General features: G+C 63.0%; 1 protein-coding gene across 5 annotated transcripts in view; it reads left to right on the plus strand.

Moving 5' to 3' along the window:
• Positions 1-22,192, plus strand: part of Gak (cyclin G associated kinase) — a 49,171-nt gene that overhangs the window by 20,962 nt on the left and 6,017 nt on the right. For 3 of the 5 annotated variants that reach the window (XM_047566347.1, XM_047566349.1, XM_047566351.1), the window contains 16 exons: positions 167-279; positions 1,632-1,722; positions 2,987-3,110; positions 5,697-5,746; positions 6,124-6,272; positions 6,756-6,878; positions 7,474-7,607; positions 10,364-10,558; positions 10,673-10,790; positions 11,032-11,111; positions 15,427-15,620; positions 16,351-16,497; positions 17,379-17,801; positions 18,072-18,245; positions 19,046-19,168; positions 20,410-20,526. In XM_047566347.1, coding sequence (XP_047422303.1) covers positions 167-279; positions 1,632-1,722; positions 2,987-3,110; positions 5,697-5,746; positions 6,124-6,272; positions 6,756-6,878; positions 7,474-7,607; positions 10,364-10,558; positions 10,673-10,790; positions 11,032-11,111; positions 15,427-15,620; positions 16,351-16,497; positions 17,379-17,801; positions 18,072-18,245; positions 19,046-19,168; positions 20,410-20,526 — 2,355 coding nt within the window. The remainder of the gene's footprint in view (positions 1-166; positions 280-1,631; positions 1,723-2,986; positions 3,111-5,696; positions 5,747-6,123; positions 6,273-6,755; positions 6,879-7,473; positions 7,608-10,363; positions 10,559-10,672; positions 10,791-11,031; positions 11,112-15,426; positions 15,621-16,350; positions 16,498-17,378; positions 17,802-18,071; positions 18,246-19,045; positions 19,169-20,409; positions 20,527-22,192) is intronic. The other 2 variants (XM_047566348.1, XM_047566350.1) reach the window with 1 other exon arrangement.

The following is a 22,192-nucleotide window of genomic DNA, read 5'->3' on the forward strand; positions in this document are numbered from 1 at the left end:
GCTGCTCTGAGCTTGCAGCGCTCCCGCCCTGTTTCTGATAACTTTGTTCAGTCCATGGTCGTACTTTGCTTTGCACTCTCCCTTGCCCCCGAAGTTGGCACTCGGGTGTTAACGAGGTGAGAGCAGGCTGTGCTCTGGCCCAACAGGCTGCTGTGCTCTGCCTCAGGTGCCATGCTGAGGGTCAACCCTGAGGAGCGGCTGTCCATCACAGAGGTGGTCCGCCAGCTGCAGGAGATGGCCGCAGCCAGGAACCTGAACCCCAAGGCGCCCATCACGGAGGTAAGTGTCGTGCTGCTGCTCCACCTGCAGTCACAGGCCTCGTGGGCCAGCAGCTGCTGTGCAGGCTGGACCCCGGACAGCAGTGCCTGGGTCTGGATGCTGGAGTGCTCATGCTCTGGACACAGTCTGGGCCAAGGGTCGCTCCGCCGGAACTGTCTGGTGGTTCTGGTGAGGCGTGTTGTTTCCTGCCTGCTGTGGTTTCTGGGTCAGCTGTCCCTCCATGGCTCAGTGGCCGTGTCCAGGCTCCACCACAGCTGGCTCATGTGGCTTTGACACTGCTCAGACCCGTCGACTGCTGGACTGAGGCTCCCCATGGCTGCGTGCCCAGGAGAGTGGGCAGGTCAGGAGGGCCCTGGCGCTCAGCTGCAGGACTCTTCCTGCGGCAGCCATGAGGCCTGCCCACGCCTCTGGGAGTGGGCAAGTCCCTGCCTGCCCTTGGGTCCCCTTCTGTGCAGCTCTGGGCCCAGGTCAGACCTCTGCTTTCCGGTTCTCAGCTCCTCTGCCTCTCATAGCTGGAAGCAGGGTTTGCTGGGGCCCATCAGCGCAGTGGTGGTTGGGGCACGGGAGCACTGCCGGCACGCCCCAAGGGTTGGGGCAGGAGGTTGAGGCTTGTGGTTCTTTTGTGTTGTGGAGCAGCAGGAAGTAGGGCAGGTCTCGAGGAGGGAGCACCAGGGAGCTGATCCTGAAGGTCTGGGTTGGCAGATAAGTGGCATCGATGTCCTTAATGAGAAGTTTTTGTGGGGCGGGATGACAGGGTTTGTTTCAAAGTGAACAGCTGGCAGGCGGGGCCATGCCTCTGGGTGACAGAACTGTAGCCAGGGCACTTGGGCCTCCTGCAGAGTGTGCTGCAGGCCCTGGAGGTTACGGGGCCAGGTGGGTCGCAGAGGCTGTGGGCCTCACTCTCCAAAGGACATGCAGGGAGGAGGTGCGCTGGTCCTCGGGCCTCCAAGCACTCTGACCGTTCACCTGCAGAGCTGTTGAGTGCCTCCTTGGGGCCGACTCCCCAGACCAGGCTGTGCCGTGGGCAGAGGGTCTGAGGTGGCAGTGGGAGCAGTGCCAGCAGCCAGGTGCCAGGGCATCGTGACTGCACGTCTGCGCGTCTGCCAGTGTCGGGTGGATCGGGAAGCAGCAGGAGGGGCGGAGGTGGCGTGTCGGTAGCCGAGCACCTGAGGATGGGCCCTCAGCCACTTTGTCCGCCATGCTGAGTGTTTCAGGGCCACACGTGGCCTGCACTCCACCTGGGTCCGTAGTGGCAGAGAGAGGCCTAGTGCAGGGCCGTGTGCACGGGCCGAGGCAGGTGCACACCAGTCTGGCTCGCCAGGGTGCCAACTCCATGCTTTTGACTCCTACAGCTGCTGGAGCAGAATGGGGGCTATGGGAACCCAGGGCCGTCCCGAGCACCACCCGCCGCTGGAGGCTCTGTGAGCAGTGGCTACAGTGGAGGTGAGCACTCGCGCCCACTGTCCACCCCCTGCTGTGTGCTGGATACCAGGCACGTATGGCGACAGGGCCCCAACTTCCTCTCCTGTGGGACTTTGAGTCTGGTGGTGGGAGGCAGACGGCAAGACTTGGTCCCTGGCCTCCCCCAGGCCCCTCCATTCCCGAGACTCAGCTCAGCTGAGCTCATGCACTAAGGTGTGGTGTGGGATCCTACAGGGAGGATTCAGACTAAAGCCATGGAGTTGAAGGTGGGTTGGGGCTCCAGGCTTGGGCCTCCAGGGTCCTATCCAGGGGGTAGTCAGCACATCAACCTGCCTCATGGCCAGGGTTATGCTGGGGCCAGACTCATGGGTACAGCTGACTTTAGTCTCCAGCTTCTCCAGAAGTCAAGCTGACACCCTATGACCCAAAACCCACCTCAAGCCACCAGAACCTGGACTATCCATTATAGCCCAAGGCCACAGGGGAGCTGACTTCCAGGGTCCTCCTGGGAGCTGAGAACAAGGGCCAGACCTGCTTTGGGCAGCATTAACAACAGCATCTGAGGCAGAGGCCTGGAGGTGCCTGGTAGAGCAGAGCGGGAGTAGAGCTGAGCTGCAGGAGGGGTTGCAGGGCTGGGGGCCACACGTGCCCATGGCCTGACCTTCCCCCTGGTGCAGAGTGGGCTTCTGTGAACGTGCCCGTGGGGGACTGGGGCAGGGACATGGATCTATGCTGGCTGTGGGCGGAGCTCCCTCTCATCCTCTTGGTCTTCTGAGGAGAGGACTTGGCCCCAGGAACTGGCCGTCCCATGTTCGGGCACCCAGGTCCACACTGTGGGCCCAGCAGGTGCAGTGTGGTGCCCAGCGCCTCTCGTCTCTGGCTGTGGGGAGTGCACTTGTGGTGTGCAGCGTGGACTGGAGCCAGGCGGAGCCCGGCGCACCTGCACCTGCACCTGCACACTTAAGCCTGTGAGGCCGCACTCCAGGACCCCTGGGCTCAGGGTCCACTTTGGTCATCCTCCACTCGTGACTTCATAGCCAGGGTGGTGTGGCCTCTGCCCACAGTGGGTAGCGCTCCAGCTGCGAGCCATGTCTGAGGCACAGCTCAGCCTCTGTGCCCACATGGGCTACTTCCCTGGGGCTCTGGAGAGGCAGGGACAGCTGTCAGACTGCTCGGGCCCAGGCAGGCTCACTGCTGGGAGTGGGCTGGGCCATCAGCGCCTCCCAGTGCTCCACACCCCTTGGTGCCGCAGGCACCCTCACCTGCCAAGCCCTGTCTCCTGCAGGCCTGGCGCTGGCAGAGTACGACCAGCCTCATGGTGGGCTTCTTGACATCCTGCGGGGTGGGACCGAGCGGCTCTTCACTAACCTCAAGGACACCTCCTCCAAGGTCATCCAGTCTGTTGCTAAGTAAGTGTGAGCTGTGCCCCCTCTGCCCCCTCTGCTAAGGGCAGAGCCAGAGGCAGCTCAGAGGGAGCCCAGCGCTGCAGAGCTGGGGAAGTCCATCTGTAGACCCCTGTTGGGACTGGCCCTGGGTGTGGGCAGTGCCCAGCTTGGACCCCTTTCTCTGCTAGTGCCCAGCACACTGCACCTTTCTTCTCTGGGGATGTAACAGGCGAGGCCACTGTAGGGCACAGTATCCCTCATTCACAAGGTCTTCTGGCCACACAGGCTTGAGCGTGTGGTCACAGAGCACTGCTGCAGGCCAGGGACGCCCCGGAGAGCAGCTGGGCTCCAGGAGCAGCTCCAGGGCTCCTCTGCAGCTGCTGTTCAGGGATCAGCCCTGCTGGCCCTGGTCCCTGTAGCGCCACTGCTGCTGCCTGCGAGTCTGTTACGGGACCCTGGGAGCCAGCTGCTCTGCACGCACCTGCAGTCGGGGACTTCCCGGCCTTTTCTTTGCTCTTCCTCTTGAGCCGTGATGCCCTTGCGTGCACAGGTGTTCTCGGCCCGGGCAGAGGCCTGTGTGGACGCATGTGTGTGTGTGTCTGGGTGCATGCTTGGGTTGGGACACTGTCCCTCGGAGGCTGAGGGGAGTCACGCTCCCGTGTGTGCTTTGTGGTGCTGGGGTGGACCCAGGCCCCACGCATGCCAGGCAGCTGCTGTCTCTGAACAGCATCCCTCACCCACTTCTTCGTTTTTTGGTTCTTGCCGCCGAAAGGGCCCTGGTGTAGGGATGGGTGGTGGCCTTGAGCCCTGGGCTGCTCGTGGTGTCCATGGCTGCCTTGTCTCCCTGCAGATGGAGCCTCGGGTCTTCTCGGGCTGGCTGCAGACTGAGGCAGCCTTGCACACGTGTCTGAAGCTCGCATGGCCAGCCCCTGGTTCACCCTGGCAGGGCAGTGGGGTTGAGGTGTGGGTGACTGGTGCCTGTGTCTGTTCTGCCCACGGTGCCAGGCAGCTGGGTGTTGGTGCCTTCTGGAGGGCAGCCAGGCCCTGGTGTGTGTGGTAGCCTTTGCTGTTGGCTCTGGGAGGTTTGGTCACTTTCTCTTCTGTGGAGTGTGCTGGGAATTGAACCCAGGGCCACACACATGCCAGGAGGGTGCCAGACCCCAGAGCTGTATCCAGGCCCTTTCTGTTTTTTAAGACAGGGCCTTTCTAAGTTGCCCAGGCTGGCCTGGAACTTGGGACCCTCCTGCCTCAGTCTCCTAGTAGCTAGGATCACAGGTGTGTGCCACCACATACAGCTGAGGTTTTTTTGTTTGTTTTGTTTTTTGTCAGTAGACCTTTATTTCATTTATTTATATGTGGTGCTGAGGGTTGAATCCAGTGCCTCACATGTGCTAGGCATGCACGCTGCCCCTGCGCCACAACCCAGCCCCACAGCAAGTACCTTGTCCCAGAGTGTGCCTCGTCGGCAGCAGCACCCGAGCTTCGGACTTGCCTCTGCTTCGCTGTGAGTCTTCTGCTCGTTGTCTTGTTTAGGAGGCCCTCTCAACCTGAGTTAACTGATTGTAAGTAGTTGTAAATGAACTTTAAAATGTGAAGATTAAGCCAGTCACAGTGGGGACTCTGTTAATCCCAGCAGCTCAGGAGATGGAAGCCAGATGATGTCCAGTTTTCGGCCAGCCTCTGCAAGACCCTGTCTCAAAGTATAAATTAGAAAGGGCTGGGATATAGCTCAGTTGCAAAGCACCGTGGATTCAACCCCCAGCATCCGTGGCCCACCCACAGCTGTTAAGATCACTGTGAATACATCTTGTGTCGTTGGTTTTATGGTGTATGTTTGGGTCTCCAGTCTGTCTGGGCCTCAGTCCGTTGACCTTTTGCTGGCTTCTGCTGGTGAGCACCCCTCTGCTGACAGCCACCAGGTGCCCACCCTGGTCTGTGTTCTGTGCTGGCCTCGCTGCTCAGTTGTGCTGGGTGCTGCGGCTCAGCTGCTCTGTGTGCTGACTGGCCTCCTGGCCCTGCCTCCCCAGAATGTGTTGACTCTGCTTGCACAACTTTTTATTGAGTTGAATTTTAGAATAGGATTTTTAGCTTCCTGTGTGTCACTGAGGCTTTCTGTCTGCATTCCATTGATTCTGTGGGGCTGTTTAAGGACAGTTGACCTCTATGAGGTGACCAGGACCACTACAGGAACAGGTCTCAGGAGCCTGGGGCTTCTCTCCTTCCCTCCAGCAGTGCCTGCTGGCTCCCCTCTGGCCTGTGCGGCTCCAAGTCTGTCCTGTACTCAGGTTGCTGGCCTTTGCAGTGGGCTTACAGTGTTGGCATCTTGTTCAAGATTGTCCCCCAGCACTTAGGAAAGTGGTAAGATGGCTGAAGGCCCTGCTGGGCCTGCCTCGTGCCGCCTGCAGGTGTTGCTTCCTGTGTCTCTGATTGGGTGTCAGCTCCACAGCTGACCCTGCGTACACGCACAGGACCCTGCGTGCACGCACCCGCCTCTGCACACACCTTCCTGGCGGGGTCAGCCTACGGCGAGGGTGCCTAAGCCTCCGCCTGGCACTCGGAACGTGAGTGCCAGGTGCTTCCTGCAGTAACCTCCTGCTCTTCTCGTTCCAGCTATGCCAAGGGCGATCTGGACATATCCTACATCACGTCTAGGATTGCCGGTGCGTTGACCCGGTCAGGCCTCGGACCCTCCCCCTGTGAGAGCTCCCACCAGGCTCCCAGAGGCCGCAGGCAGGGCTGCCTGTGTTGGCACTCCTCCCAGTGCCGTCTGCACTCTGATGCCAGGCTGTGCACTTCTGAAGTGCGGGTCTGCAGGCACAGAACAGTTGGGGGTGTCCTGGTGCCTGGGCACCTGCTGGCATCAGGCTGCAAGGGAAAACCTGGAGCCCTCACACTGATCCATGGGGTCTCCCGTGGGGGGTGGTCTTTACACCTTGGTCAGCAGCCCAGGCCAGACATCCCCAAGGGCAAAGAGGCCAGCGGGCAGCAGGGGAGGCTACAGGCCACCTTGCCAGAGGCTGACAGGCTCTCTCTTCAGTGATGTCCTTCCCGGCCGAAGGCGTGGAGTCAGCCATCAAGAACAACATTGAGGACGTGCGGCTGTTCCTGGATGCCAAGCACCCGGGGCACTACGCCGTCTACAACTTGTCCCCAAGAACCTACCGGGCCTCCAAATTCCACAGCCGGGTCAGTGGCCCCTGCACGTCGTGGTGACCCTGGGGGCTGTTCCCCACTGAGCACAGTTTCAGGTGGTGATGTGCCACCTGGCTGTTGTGTTGCACTGACCTGCCTTACCTCGGCAGCCTGCAGGGCGACTGGGGCTTGGGCCAGGTGGGCAGTGGGCTGGGGGGTCACTGTCAGCAGACCAGGTGTCCCCACCTCGCTGCTCCTGTGGCCCGAGGAGCACCCACGAGCTCCCACCCGCATGTGCAGCAGGCTTCCACGAGTCTGGGCTGACCAAGCGCAGGGAGGCGCGGTCCAGCGAGTCGTGTCCTGTGGCGCACAGCTCAGGGTCACAGGTCCCCTGCCCACACACACTGACGGAGGAAGGTCTCGGGCCCCTCTTGACATACCTTTGAGGAGGACAGCGCTGCACAGTGGGCACCAGGGAGGTGTGGGCCAGTGCCCAGCGCCAGCGCGGGAGCTGAGCCGAGCTGGCTGCTTCTGCAGGTCTCCGAGTGCGGCTGGGCAGCCAGGCGGGCACCACACCTGCACAGCCTGTACGCCATCTGCAGGAACATGCACTCCTGGCTGCGGCAGGACCAGAGGAACGTCTGTGTTGTGCACTGCATGGTGCGTCAGGGGGCCGTGCTGGCCGCGCTCCCACACGCTCTCGACTGAGACCAGGCCTGTTGGAAACGGGCAGGCGCTGTCCCCTGGGTGAGGCAGACTGCGGGCAGAGGAGGTCCTGCCCCAGGGCACTCAGGGTCCGGGGGCACAGACTGCTAGGGGAGAGCCCTTGGTGAGGACACCCCTGGGCACCGTGACCGGTGCCTCCCACCTCGAGGCCCTACCCTGCCCACGGCCGTGCCTGCCGCCTCCTCTCCTCAGGCGTCTGAGTCCACAGAGGGAGGGAGCATCCACGAGCTTCCTGCGGACACGGAGCTGCACTCAGGGCTCACACCAGGGGCAGTGCTGGGAGAGTTGGGGCAGATGGGGAGCCCCTGGGGCCAGTGGGTCAAGCTTGAGGTCATGTGGGACAGTAGCTGCAGGGCTGGCCAGGAGGGCTTGTCTGGAGACCCTTCTTCTCTGCTGGGTTCCCAGTTCCTGAATGTACTGCAGATCAGAAGGGCCGTCCTGTGCCACGCCTTGGCACTCGGTAGTTAGGAAGTCTACACCCCCTACCTGTGTGTACTGTGGGTGCCAGAGCCCGTGTCCCTCACCCTAGGACGGGAGAGCTGCGTCCGCCGTGGCCGTCTGCTCCTTCCTCTGCTTCTGCCGTCTCTTCAGCACCGCAGAGGCTGCCGTGTACATGTTCAGCATGAGGCGCTGCCCACCAGGCATTTGGCCATCTCACAAAAGGTACTGCATGTCCCTTGCCGCGGTGTGACCGCTGCTCCATGCTCACGTGACCGTGCCCCACTGCCCTAGATACAGTGTCACCACAGCCGGGCTTCTGGACTTAGAGCTCATTCGAGTGGCTGTTCCAACTGGTCAGCGCCATACTGGCTGTGGCTCAGGCCCTGGCTGGGACTTGAGAGCCGTGAGGGTCCAACCTGTGGTCCAGCTGCATGTGAGCCTGGGGTGGCCGCCTGCTTGCAGGGCCAGTGCTGCCCTCCTGGGAGCCATGAGGGCTCTGCCCTGGAGGTGAGGTGGGGTGCACATGAACCTCAGACGCTGCGGGGTGTGCAGTGCCACGTCTGAGCGGGGCCTCAGCGCCCGCCACCCGCTCTGGAACGCTCCAGCCGGGGCTTGCTCTGTGTGGGCGGCGGGCCCTTCACTGTGGCTCAAGGCTGAAGCTGCGGCGTGCCTTCCCATCCTCTCTCTGGAACGTTTACATTCACCAGCAGCGTCCACGCCTGTCCGTTCTACTCTGACAGGGTCCTTTTAGGTGGCCAGGTCTGAGGAGTCACCTGTGCTTGGTCTCGATGAACACCTGGAGCCTCCTGCCCTCTGTGGACAGCAAAGACCCCCAGAGTGGGCGGAGCACAGCAGCACAGCCAGGATGGGGGCTGCAACGAGCAGAGCCCAGGCCAGTGAGGGCCGTGGCGTCCCCAGAAGCAGGGCTCACCTCATCTGCCCACTTGCCTGGGGTAGAGCACCTTTTGTAGTAGCAGGTCCTTCAAGCCACCCTGGGCGAGTGGCAGGCAGCTCTGCCTCCAGGCCGCAGCAGGGTGGTGGCAGGTAGGGCCTTTCAGCACAGTGGACACAGGCCACTTGCTCTCCCACATCCTGCATGTTGGGCCTGCTGTGCAGGAGAAGTTGGGGCAGGGAGGGACTCTGAGACCCCAGCAGTGACACGCCAGCTGTGCTCCCCTGACAGCGGCTGGACCACCTTCGTGTCCGTGATGTTTCCAAACCCTAGGGAACTGGGTCCTGTGGCCCCAACTGGCCAGACGCAAGGCGCGTCAGCCCCGCGAGGTGCCAGGACCCCTGCTGTCAGGGAAGATGTGGCTGAGCACCAGGTCACTGCAGGCCCACTGTGCTGCCTGGCAAGGTGGGCGAGGGCGGCGCCTCGGGCTGCAGCAAGGACGGTCTGGGTCCCCTCGGAGGCCCTTCTGTGGTTTCTCTGGCATAAGCCCTGCCTGAGCTCACCTTCTTGAAGGGATGAAAGAGGCCACACCACAGTGGCATGCTAGGGACGCTTGAAAGAGCGGACGAGCGTACCGAGGCCTTGGAGAGGGCAGGGACATGAGTAGGAGCTGCAGCAGGACAGACGGTCCAGCCTGGCATGCCATGGTGGGCAAGAGCCAGTGGGGCCTGCGTGCGGACGTCACTGCTGAGGAGGGAGCCGGGACTTCTGACAGGTCATGCACTGCCCAGTGAACAGCAGAAGCCCAGAGACCAGGAGCTGTAGGACCATCGCAGGTGGCCAGACACACAGTGCTTCCCAGAGGAAGGGGAGAGTAGAGGATGGAGACACCACAGAGAAGCAGCCCAGGAGTCTCCAGTGCTCACAGCAGACGCCCAGCCTCGGGTCCGGGAGGCTCAGGACGCTGCAGGACTGGGACCCACAGGCGTGAAGACCCGTCTCAGCACTCTACCCGACTGCTGCAGACTAACAGGGCGGGTGCTGTGTGAGGAGGAAGACGTGCCAGAAACCACAGGAGAAGGAACGGAGTGCAGCCACACAGTGCCGTGGTTAGGGCTGGTGTGGCTCCTGCAGCACTTGCCTGGCGCACCTGAGGCCCTGGGCTCCGGCCCAGTGCAGCTCGACTGACCCAGGAGGAGGTCACAGAACAGAAGGGAAGACGTGCTGAGAGCGGACAGTGAGCTAGGACAGGGGCAGCACAGCCAGGCCGACCACGAGTGCCAGCCAGGCAACAGGGACGGGCGGCTGGGTGGCGAGAGCCGGGCTGGCTCCTGGGAGCAGCCATGTCCCTCACGGCCCTGTGGGTCAGGAGCCCAAGCACCAGGGCAGGTCCTGCGCACGCCACACAGGTGCACCGACAGCCAACTGCGTTCTCACCAGAAGGCCACGCTCCTGCCCTGTCGCATACAGCCTCTCGCCGTGGCTGTCGGCCGGCAGACGCGGTCCTCGTGTTGCTGTGCCCCAAGAAGAGTCCACCGCGCAGGGCGAGCTCGCAGGTCGTCGCTCCTTGGGCTCTCGCAGGGGGGGCAGCACAGAGGCTCCGGCAGGAGCACGTCCAGAAAGAAGGGGAGGGGCTGCGTCCACAGTGGACAGACGATGCACGGGTCAGCGTGGCAGGACCCGGCCCTCCCTCGGGAGCCGAGGCACAGGCGGCAGGCCCGAGAACATGTCACCTGCTGGTGACAGAGACCTTTTGAAACCAAAGGCACAGGACACATTGAGCAGTCACGGCGCTAGCAAGTAGAGGGTGGAAGTCCCGTGTGGAGCGTATTCTCAGGCCACCGAGGGGCAGAACCTGGGGTCTGGAGCTGGAGGGCGTCCAGCGCAGTCCTCAGCACTGCTGGGTCAGACGTCGTCCAGGTAACCTGAGACTCGAGGGGACGTCCTGAGGACAATTTAGAAATACTTCGAACTGAATGAAAATTACAGTTTTCAATCTGTGAGGAGCAGCTCAAATTTCAAGGGAAGTTTCTGGCGTTGAATTGGAAAGAACAGAGTTCCGGTGGTGATGGGCGTGTCCCCCCAGGTACATCGAGTACGTGTGTGACATGGTGGCCGAGGAGCCCATCACGCCGCACAGCAAGCCGATGCTGGTGAAGGCCATCGTCATGACGCCCGTGCCGCTGTTCAGCAAGCAGAGGAACGGCTGCCGGCCCTTCTGCGAGGTCTACGTGGGGGACGAGCGCGTGGCCACCACATCCCAGGAGTACGACAGGATGCGGTGAGGGCGCAAGGTCCCGCCGGCTGGGAGGAGGTGCTGTGACTCGGGCACTGGGAGCTCAGGGGACCCTGGGGTTCCTGCCGCGTGGCCATGAGCTGGTTCTCTGCCCCTCAGGGAATTCAAGAGTGAGGACGGCAGGGCGGTCATCCCCCTGGGCACGACGGTGCAAGGGGACGTGCTCCTCGTCATTTACCATGCCAGGTCCACACTGGGGGGCCGGCTGCAGGCCAAGGTGAGTGCCATGGGAGGGGAGCCACAGCTGGCCACGGGCTGCCTGGGCAGTGCTGGGCAGGGGAGTGCCAGCCTGCTGGTCGGGCTTCCCTGAGTGCTGGGCTGCGTGCTTCGCGCTGGGCCGTCCCTGCCTCAGCTGCACACAGGCCTCTCCCCCACACCCAGCCCTGGCCGAGAGGAGGGCAGGTGTCAGCCCGAGGCCTAGCTGCACCTTCAGCCATGTCTGCGTGTGCCCTCCACAGATGGCATCCATGAAGATGTTCCAGATTCAGTTCCACACTGGCTTCGTGCCTCGGAACGCGACCACCGTGAAATTCGCAAAGTATGTTGGCGTCAGGCTGCGTGGCTGCGGGGGAGGGTCCAGGCCAGAGCTGTCGGCTAAGGGCCTGCCCAGGGTCCGCCCCCAGAAGTAGGTGGGGGTGGCGTGCCCTGAGGGGCCATCCTGGCTCCTGAGCTCCGTGGAGCTGAGCAGCTTCTGCTTTGTGCCAGCTGCCTGGGGCCTGGCCCTTGGTGTCTCCACTAGAATGTGGCCATTTGCCCCTGGATGTACGGCCATGAGAGTGGGCATTGGCCACTTGTGTTGAGCGCCTGCTCTGGGCACAGTGCTCAGCTGGGCGCTGCGGGGAGGCCTTGTGCGGGCCCTTCTGGAGGCGCGGGCCACCTTCAGGCTGACACGCGCAGCCCATTGTGCTCTTGACGCCAGGGACCAGGTGGCAGGTGTCACTCTGAGTTTTGACTGGAAGCCCAGACTCCGCGGGCACCTGGAGATGCGGTGCCTGGGTCTGGCTGTTGGGTTCTGTATCACGGGCACGCTCGCCGGCAGGTGCCTGGTGCTCCTATGCGGTGCCGCCCTTGTGCTCCCCACCCCGAGGCCCGCACACTCTGGGGCAGCCCTGGGTCTGTGGTAGGGCCGCGTGCTTCCTGCTCTCCTCGGGAGCGCCCTAGCTCTTCAGCCACCGCAGACCGCGCGGAGAAAGCCTGCATAGACCAATGTCTGTTGGCCCGGAGGGAAACAGACCTGTGTGGGTCGATGCTGGGTCAGTAAACAGGGACCTGAGGACCACGACTAGCTCTGCCAGGGTCCAGCGTCTCCACCAGCTCCCCCTGGAACTCAGCCCACTCCTGAGGGGTCGAGGGGGTAGGTTAAAGAGGCTGTAAGGGCAGGGCCTCGCTGTTGGGGCTGGCCTTGTGTGGGGCAGGGACTCCCAGGCAAAGCTGGTGCTGCCTCAGGACTGCAGATCCTCACCCAGGAAGGTGAGCGCGCAGAATAAGCCTCATTCCTTGCCTGTCAGTCAGCATGGCGGTTACAGCAACAGAAAGCAGACCCAGACTGCGTGCTTGAGAACAGGAATGGGGGATCTCACCAGACCTGGACTGAGAGCAGGTGTGGATCCAGGCACGGAGGACACCAGTGGAGGAGGGACTCGGGAGACCCATTTAGAGCAGGGCACAGCGGCTGGTGGGCCGTCTCCAAGTCACAGTGCCAGAGAGGTGAAGTCAGACACGGGACACTGGCACGCTGCTGTCCCAGCCCCGGGAAGAGGGAGAGAGGGAGAGAGGCTTCTGGAACCTTCCTGAATGGATGAGGGTGCTGTAGACTCAGGAGCGCCACACACACCCAGGACTTTTTTTAGTTGTCAGTGGATTTTTATTTTATTTATTTATTCACATGTGCTGAGGTTTGAACCCAGGGCCTCACACATGCCAGGGAAGCACCTACCACTGAACCACAACTCCAGCTCCAAAAGGGTTCTTTTTTTATCTTTTTTTCTTTTGGTGGGATTTTTTTTGCTTTGCCACTGAGCTACAGCCCAACTCCCCAGAAGGACTTTTTATTAAAAGAAGAGAAGCTCCCACCTCAACAGCATGGTGGGGTTGCTGAAAGCCAAGGGCGGCTGACTGTCAGAATGACGCGCCAGAAGTCGAGTGGGTGGCATCTTGGGAGCTCTGGGGACACCGTGGGAAGCTGCCCTCGATGAGCTGAAGCAAGCAGAGGGCGAGGCGCGTGTCTCCTGAGTCTTGGGCACGTGGAGAAGTTAGGAGAGGCTGGGCGAGCGCGGGCCACGTGGAGTGCAGGTCAGGACCCGCTGGGGGTCACAGGGCAGCCGTGGCCCAGAAGTGGCCGGCATGGAGACCTGGAGGCAGCCTGCACTGTCTTCAGACTAGCCAGTGAGGGCATCTCTTGGTGAGCGCCAAGAGCTGATGGGAAAGTGGAAAACAAGACATGGTTGATCCAGGTAAGGCCTGTGGGGTTAGGTCGAGCCAGGGGTGTGGAGAGCACAACCACAAGCTAGCAGGCCTGGGGAGCCACGGTCCTCGCGCTGAGCAGGTGACCCCACAGGCCAGAGCCATTTACGAGAGCCCACAGCTGCAGGAGACCCAGACAAGCTGCAGCAGAGGGAGGCGGAGCCCCACGTGTCCGTGCCCACTGGAGGGGACTGTGGGCGACGGCAGCAGGCCGCTGGAAGGGCCAGGTCAGAAGCACCAGGCACCTCCTGCACCCGAGCACCCAAGGACAGCTTCAGACCACAGCAGCGTGGACAGACCTGGACAGACCATACGGGTACCCACCGAGGCTCCATGTTTTCACAAGTAGACACCACGAGGTCGTTGGGCAGCAGCAATGGGCAGGTGTCAGAGGGCACATGCAGGTACACAGAGTTGGGACGGGCAGAGCTAGCAGGCACTGCCCGGTGAGGACCCTAGGGGCTCGGTGCTTTGTGGAGAGCTGTTCACTGCCATCCATGGGCAGGAATGCAGATGAGAGCATGGTGCCCTCTGACCACCAGGGCTGACCCGAGCAGGGCTGAGGCCACCAGAGGTGGGAGAGGTGACTGGAAGGGCACCTGGGACCCACCTGCTCCTGGGCGCCCAGGGGAGTGACCACTGCACATGGAGAGCCTGCAGCCCGATGGCCAGCCGGGAGACACCAGCTGTGCAGGCGCAGGGCTCTGCTGCGGGCACCCTGACTGCTGGGCTGTTCCAGCACGGAGGCGGAGGGCTGACTGGCGTGTGGGCAGGTGGAGGGAAGAGGTGTGCTGCCGTCCAGCACTGTCGGGTGAGCCAGAGGGCTCTGCCTGTGACCACATGATGGCCCAGGAGATCTGTGGGGTGCTGTGCTGCCTGACCTCACGGCCCTTTGTCCAGCCAGGTGTCGGGGTTCCCTCAGTACCCTGATGGAGTGGGCCAGGCCTGGCCTGACCACCAGGCCTGTGGGCAGTGCCCTGCTGCTCCCTCCCCGATCACAGACCCTCATTGTTCCCTCACCTCCCTGGGCATGAGCTAGGCCTCTCCAGGGCCAGTGGGGCCAGTGGGGTTGGACCAAGCTAAGCCGGAGCTGCCCACTGCCTGTCCTGGGAGCTGAGTTTGCAGACGGACCGTGCGGCCCCGTGTGCCCCTGTGTGCCCCTGCCTCTGGGGGCGGGTCCCAGCCTGCCCTCCCCGTGGCTGCTGGCTCTGCTGGCACGGCACCCATCCTCCTGGAGGAGGCAGCGTGGAGCCTGCCCGCTCTGTCCTGCACTCTCCCGAGCACAAGGTGACTGTCCTAGGCAGGAAGCATGCGCCTGGTTGCGCGTGGTGGCCATGCCTGCTTGCTGGTTTTCGCTTTGTCTTGTTAATTTTTTAAGTTGTAAGTGGACACAGTATCTTTTTTCTTTCTTTTTTTTTACAATATCTTTTTATGTGCTTATTTTTATGTGGTGCTGAGGATTGAACCCAGTGCCTCCTGAGTGTGAGGCAGGTGCTCTACCACTCAGCTCCAGCCCGTGCTTGCTGGTTTTAGTACAAGTAAACTCAGCCCTCACTCTGCCACCCAGCTGCTGTTCCCTGGCCTTCCTTGGTTGATCACAGGCACAGACAGGCAGCCCCGGGTGCCTGAGTCTTCTGGGATCCAGCCGTCACTACTCTGTGTGTGTCTCTGTCTTGATTTCTTGGGGGTTTTACATGTGAGGCTTAAGAGCATCTGTAGCATATGGCACACAGCTACAGAGCCAGCGTGTGTCTGGGTGGCCCTGGAGTCTAGGAATGCTCCTTGGCGCTCTGTAGAGCTACCAGATTAGGATAGTCCATTGCCTGCAGGGCACCCTGGCCGCACCTCCCCTACCTGTGCCACTGGGCAGCTGTCCCTGTAGTGTCTGGGCACCCACAACACCCTCCTCCCCTCCCTGCCTGTCCCTCTGGCTCCCTGGGCCCCACTGCAAATTGTGCCTGTGGTTCTGGCAGTTGGGTCCCAGAGGTCTTGGTTTTTCAAGCATCTGAGAATAGTTGGAGATCTTTGCCAGGGTCGACATTATCATTTTTAAGGAAAAATACATCGATGATTCCCAAGTACCTGATCTGAACCCACTGAGCATCCAGGATGTGCATGTTGTGGGGTGCGGGCAGCCACCACTGAGGGCTGCCTGGGGAAGTGCACTTCCCCGCTGCAGGGTCCCTGCTGGGTTCAGCTGTCCTGTCTGCTTTAGTCAGTCTGAGCACAGCCTGGCCCCCTCTGGCACCAGCAGTCAGAAGGCCTTTCCCGACTCGGGCACCGGATGGTGCTCCTGGGCTGCGCCAGCTTGCCTGCAGGAGCCACGTGCTGCACCGCGGCCTGGCTGAGCAGGAGCTCCCGGCGTCCTCACTGGTGTGCCTTGACAACAGGTACGACCTGGACGCATGTGACATCCAGGAGAAGTACCCAGACCTGTTCCAGGTGAGCCTGGATGTCGAGGTGGAGCCCAGGGACAGGCCAAGCCGGGAGGCCCCCCCCTGGGAGAGTGCCAGCATGAGGGGGCTGAACCCCAAGATCCTGTTCTCCAGCCGGGAGGAGCAGCAGGACATTCTGTCAAAGTTTGGTAAGGCCCATGAGCAGCTCGCGGCAAAGGGGCCAGGGGAGCCTGCCGGCGAGCCCTGCACCAGGCCTGCACTGTGCCCCAGCCGCGTGCTGCACGGCTGCAGGGAGTGCGAGGTGCCGACTTTGGGTGTGGGCCAGGGCCTGGCGGTGCACAAGGGAGGGATGCCCACAGCTGCCCCACGTACCTGGCCACTGCTGCAGAGGCCCAGCCTGGACCTGCCAGGAAGTCTGGTCCGGGTGGGTTCCCCAGGGTGAGGTGGTGGTGCTCTGTGCACAGAGCCTTGGAGTCTGCTTTCAGGGTCCCATGCGGCCCACGGGGAGGGGTCTCCTCCAGGCTCAGGTCTGTGCCCCTGTCTGACACAGGTGTGCTCTGAACAGGATGCGCTAAATGTGACCTGGAGGCCGGGACCGTGGCTCTTGGTGGCCCTTGCTCAGCTTGGGTGTCTCCTCTTATTTCAGAGCAGTTCCCCAAAAAGTAGTACAAAAGTGCCCGGCAGGTAGGACGTGCCGCGCCACCACCGCAGGCTCCCCTGGCCTTGGCCTTGGTGTGCGTGCTCTGCACTTCCCCCTGAGGACAGCAAAGCCTCCCCGAGGGGTGTCTGCATGGGCGTGTGCAGAGCCCGGTGAGCCTGGTGTGCGGGCGCCTGACGCGCCTGCGGCTCCCCTCTGCTGCCGGCCTGGCTTTCTGCAGTCCTGGCCCTGCAGGCCTGACGCTGCGCCTCTCCTGCCAGGGAAGCCGGAGCTCCCCAGGCAGCCAGGCTCCACGGCTCAGTACGAGGCCGAGACGGGGTCTCCGGAGGCTGCGCCCTCAGAGTCGGACTCACCGCAGAGCAGCAGCACCGAGGCCAGCCACTTCCTCCACACGCTGGACTGGCAGGGTAGGCGGCCTGGCCCTCCCCACTCGTGGGTCTGCCACGGTGCCTGGGGCTCGCTGGTCACCGTGGCTTCTGTGGCAGTGAGTCTCCATCGCACAGAGGCGCACCGTCCTGCATGCGGTCACATGCAGGTCAGGTGCACAGGGCACACCCCATGGGGACTGGTCAAGGGCAGAGCCATGGCCACCTCCGAGGGCTGGAGACCTGCAAGCTGGCCTGTTTTTAAATGGCTCACAGAACAAGAATAGTTTCTCTCTTTAAGAAAGCATAGTGCCCACAAAGCCTGGAGTGCTGTGGACACTGGCCTGAGATTGAGGTCTTGATGATTGGTCCCCACAGGCCCCTGCCCAGGGGAGTTTAGGGCCCAGGGAAGAGGCCTCAGCAGGACACCGAGTTACGGGGTCCCCATCCCACAGGAGTGCCTGTGCCCCTTATTTCCTGGAGCCCATACCAGGTTCCCAGGCCCAGCCCTTGACCTCTCACCCCCCCAGTGACCCTTCCTGATGTCCTAGGGGACACCCAGCGACACCATCCCCCCAAGAGGTGTCCCCCACTAGACTGGCTCCCAGAGTCCACTCTGCAGGGGATCCAGTGTGGCACTGGACCTGCTGAGGCTGGAGGTGTGTCGCCACCCCTGGGGGCTGTGTGGTGCTGGGCACCAGGCTGGTGTGCAGCCCAGACCTTGGGCCATGTTTCATGTCTGTCCCATGGACAGTGCCCCAGAACGGTCACCAGGGTGGGTGTGGGGACCCTGGTGCTGACCGTGTGGCCATCAGGGCTGCAGCCTGGGCTCTGCCCAGACGCTGTCAGCATCGGCCTGTCCCAGCCTCCTGGCTATAGCAGCCCGTGGGTCCACTGGCCCGTGGCCTGTTGTATTTTCACAGAAGAGAAAGAAGCAGACACTGGTGTAGAAAATACCTCTCCCAAGGAGAGTCCATCTGCCCCAGTCGCGGACGGAGAGGGAAGCGGACCCTCGGATGAAGAGCCGACCTTCCCTGGCGAGGACACAGCCAGCCTGGCCTCGGGGACCGGCCAGCAGGACTTGACACTGGAAGTGGGGTCCTCGGCAGTGCCCCCAGAGCCCCTGCTGCAGGAGGAGGGTGTGGACCTCCTGGGGCTGCACTCGGAGGCGGACCCAGAGCCAGGGCCTCCCTCGCAGGCCCCCTCCAGCAACGCCGACCTGCTCAGCCGCCTGCTGGGGCCACCCGTTCCCGCTCCAGAGGGGTCCCCGGACGACCTGCTCCTGGCGAGCCCGGCCGCTCCGGAGAGCCTGCAGCGCACCCCGCGAGCCGGGGCCCCTCGCCCGGGTACGCTCCTCTGCGGCCCGTGGGCCAGTGGCCTCAGCGCTGCCACCGCGTAGAATGGGGCATCCCCTCGTCTGCAGGCCCGCTGCGTGCGGCCGTCCCCCCCAGCTCTGTCCTCACAGCATGGCTGTGTCCCCAGGATGGCCGTGCATCCAGGGAGGGCAGTTGGGTGGCCGTCTGTGTGGCTGAGACCACCTCCTGTGGAGCACGAAGGCCTGAAGGGTGAGCCCTGGCAGCTCCCAGAAGAGAGCTGATGCTGCCGTCTCTCCGCAGCGGACCCCTTCGACCCGCTCCCGCCTCCCGCGGAGGCCCACGCCCAGCCCTGCGCCTCGCCCGACCTCCTGGGGGAGCTCCTTGGCCCCGACTGCGTGGCAGCCACCCCTGCTGCCTTCCCTGCCGCCCACAGCGCCCCGCCCCCGTCCTGCAGCGCCACCTTCCTGCGCCTGGGTGAGCTGGGGGCGGAGGGACCCCAGCCTCCCCTCTGGGGTGCTGGGCAGGGGCCTGCTTCTTGGTGCCTTTCCCACAGTCGGGCCGCTCCCAGGTCTGGCAGGACTCGTGGGGTCAGGAGGCATTGGTTCTTTTTCCTGACCTTGCCTGAGCTGTCCCCTCAGACCTGGGGCAGGCTGTGGGCCCTGTGGTGCCCACTGTCCTTTCTGCAAGTTGTCTCTGACCCCAGGACCACTGCTGTGAGCCAGAAGGGCCACTCGCCTGATGCTTTCATGGGGTGAGGGTAGAGGGACCAGGAGGGGCCAAGAAGAGGCAGTTGGCGTGTTGAGGCCAGTGTCTGCAGGGAGGCCCTGGGGTAGCAGGAGTGGCCCGTGGGGCTGGGTAGGATGGGAAGACTGGCTCTGGACCCTTGGGGGAATTGTGCATGGCCATGGACCCTGCCCTCCAGGAGGGGACTGGGCAGATGTGGCCACCATGGGCCAGGTGGGCTTTGGAGAGGTGGAAGGCGGGTTCGGGGCTCTGCAGGTGCCAGCTCTCTTGGTCCCTTGCTGTCCCCTGCTCCTCCTGCCGCTCTGTTGGTCAGTTTTGGCCAGTCAGTGGCTGCATGATTCATCCCACCGCCCAGCAGGAAGAGGGTGGCCAGCCTCGGCTCTGGCTCTCCCAGAGCGGGCATCTTGTGGTGTGCTGGGCAGCTGTGCTGGGCCAGGCACCCCTCCCGCTCGCTTCCAGGGGACAAGGGTGAGCGCGCAGCGAGCGGGGTGGGTGTGGACGCCCCAGTCACGCCCTCTTGTCTCCTTCAGGGGGTCTGCCGGCAGAGCCCAGCAAGGTGACAGCCTCCTCCAGCCACCCGGATCTGCTGGGCGGGTGGGACGCCTGGGCCGAGGCTGCGGTGCCTGGGCCAGCCCCCACGCCAGCCGCAGAAGGTGAGCCACGTCGCCTGGGCTCCAAGGGCACGGTCGCCTCGGGCCTCTCCCTCCACCTCAGCAGAGCCCACACCCTCCTCCCAGGAAGGAAGGGTCCCCGGCCCTGCTGAGCGGCCACCGTGCCCCGCGCTTGTGCTGGTCCTGTCCTCTGGGGCGGGTGTGCTGTGGAACACAACTCCACGCCACGTGCTGTGGGTTGCACACTTGTTTGTGGTGCTGCAGCTTTGCATTTCCTGCGTCCCACGGCCCCGCTGCACCCGTGGAGGAGTGGCCTAAGCCCAAGTCCCATGCCCTGTGGGGCCAGGCATCACCTGGAGTGGTCGGGCTGGCGAGTGTCTGTCTGTGGCCGGCACGGTCCACCTTGCTGGCACGCCGTGGGCCAGCACGTTCTGTGGACAAGGCCACTGGTGTGTCCCCTTGGGTGCACTTACTCACTTAATTGTGCAGGAGCAAGTCCTGTCCCTGGTTTCTCACCACAGCTGGATGGTGGCTCTAAGAATGCTTCACCATTTAAGAGACCATCCATCAGTGCTTTTCACTTGAATCTCTTCCTTATGAACGAGGTCAAGCGTTGTTTTGTATGATTTTGGCTGTTTGTATTTCCTTGAGGGTTATTTCCTACTCTCTCTCTTTTCTCATGGGGAATGAAACCTTTGGTTGATTTATCAGGCTCTTCATTCAGGAATGGCTGTTGCTTTGGATGCATAATATTTCTTCCAGGGGGTGTACAGTAGTTATTTCTTGTTTTCATATTTAAGATATTCTCAGGTTTACAGTAAAGGAATGCCCCACACCATGTCGAACTGCACACGGTGTGAAGAATGACTCACGGACAGCTGGAGTCCAGCAGGCGATGCTGACACAGGAGCAGAACCCTGGGCATTTTGGTGCTTTCTCCTTCTTGGTCCTGGAGATTGAGCTCAGGTGCTCTCCCTAGTCCAGCTCGTTGCGGAGGCTAGCCTCAAACTCGCAGTCCTCCCTCAGTCTCCGTCTGTGCTCCGGCTCTCAGTACCAGTGGTTCTGCCACTTTCTAGAAGGAACAGTCTGGGCAGCGGGCACTGCCTGGACAAGTGTGTTTGCATCTTGAGCTGTGCCTGGTGTGTCCCCCTACCGGTGAACGAGGCTGTTAGACAAAGGCTGGATCCAGGGGGCCTAAAGTCCGGGGATCCGGCGCAGCAGAACTGGACAGGTCTTCTCTAGGTGGCTCCCGTCTGATGCCCTCTGCCCTCTGCCCTCTGCAGGCCCCCTTTTCTCTCCAGGAGGCCAGCCAGACCCACCCGGCCTGCAGCCCAGCCAGACCAAGCCTCAGAGCCTGGACCCCTTTGCCGACCTAGGCGACCTCAGCTCCAGCCTCCAAGGTAAGGTGCAGCCCCGGGGCTCCGTCAGCTCCTAACCCGCGTGGGGTTGGCTGGGCCTGGTGCTCAGCTGTAGCGCAGCCCGCCTCCCACCTGAAGGGCAGGCGAGCTGGAGCTGCGGGAGGCTGTGCAGCTTCACGCCTGACGCCCGTGCCGGGCTCACCTGCGACGCCTCTCCCCAGGTCCTGCAGGCCACTGCCTGGGGCCACTCTCCCATAGCTCTGAGAAAGAAGGGCAAGTGTGCCCTCGTGTCCCTCGTCCGCTGGGCACGGGCCCTCCAGGTGGGTGGCCTCCGGGGCACTGTGGCTGGGGCTCAGCTGCTCTGCGTCTCCACCCCTGGAGCCGCACCATCCTGCGGCCCGTCCCAGTGCCCTTTCCGGCTCCTTCCATTTGCCGTGCCCAGCCCTGGGCTCCTGCTGCTCTGCTGCAGAGGGCACACCTGGACGGGTTCTGCCGTCACCCGGTTTCTGCCCAGAGGTTGACGTTTCCTGCGCGGTGTCCTGAGGTTTCCTGTGTCCGCTGCCCGTGCCTGTGCCTCCCTGTGTGGCCCAGGTGCCGGGTCTGGGTGCAGGCGGGGCTCTGGGATGGCCGTCCCCGCCCCACGCCTGTGGGAGGAGGGCACTGCTCCAGGCAGCACCTTTCTGCTCAGAGCTGGCCTCCAGCTCGCTGCGCTGTCACCTGGGACCCTTCCTCACGCGCCCTCGGAAAGTGGCAACCCTGAAGGAAGTGGAGCCGAGGAGCCTGGATGAGCCCCCATCGTGGCTGGGGATGCCCACTCCTCTGTCCCCTTCGAGGGCCGCAGAGCACAGGCCCTCCTGCACTGCTGTGGCCGTCTTCCCAGTGGAGGCTCTGCGTGGCTGCAGGCTCGGTGGCGGGGGACTGGGCCAGGCTGGAGCCAGAGGTGGGGACCAGCGAGTCGCGCCTCAGGGCAGAAGAGCGCCTCCACCTGGAGGAGGCCAGGCCCAAGCAGCTCACGGAGGGACACGAGCCGCTCTGGTTCCTCTTTGTTCAGTTGCTTTCTGTGGTGGTGCTGAGGACGCACCAGGGCCTCGCTCACACTGGGCAAGTGCTCCGCTCTGCCACTGAGCTGCGGCCCCAGCCCCACTCTGGTTCTTGACACAGCTCTGCCAGGTCAGAGACGGACACAGCACCCACAGTCCAGGCACCGGGCATCGCATCTGTGGAGGCTCCCGCTCCTCAGGGGCCACGGTGAGCACGTGGCACGGGCATACGCTCTCCGTCCATGCCTTGCGCACTGAGTGCTCATGTGGCTCAGAGGGCAGCAGCTCCACACGGTCTCTGGAGGGCTTGGGGACGCTTCTCTGCTGGCTCTGCACAGCCATGGTGCAGTCCAGGCAGGCCAGTGCCCACGGGAGCACAAACCCTCCAGGAGACCTGAGCTCGCGGCATCTGTGCGCTTGGGGAGGCTGCCCGCCATGCGCAGCCTCATGCAGGGTGCAGCCGGCTCAGCGCCCGCCTAGGGAGCAGTCTGCTGTGGCCGCTGGAGGGGACCTCGCCTGTCGTCGGGGCTGCAGAGTGGCAGCTGAAGCCAGGGCCTCGCCGCAGCTCTCCAAGCCCGCGTGGCAGGCCTGACGCCGGGACAGGGTCGCGTGTTCTCCTGACCCTCACAGGAGACCCAGCCCTGAGGCAACAGAATACGGTAGATGTT

This window comes from Sciurus carolinensis, chromosome 10 (genome assembly GCF_902686445.1).
Source record: "Sciurus carolinensis chromosome 10, mSciCar1.2, whole genome shotgun sequence".
Lineage (NCBI taxonomy): Eukaryota > Metazoa > Chordata > Mammalia > Rodentia > Sciuridae > Sciurus > Sciurus carolinensis.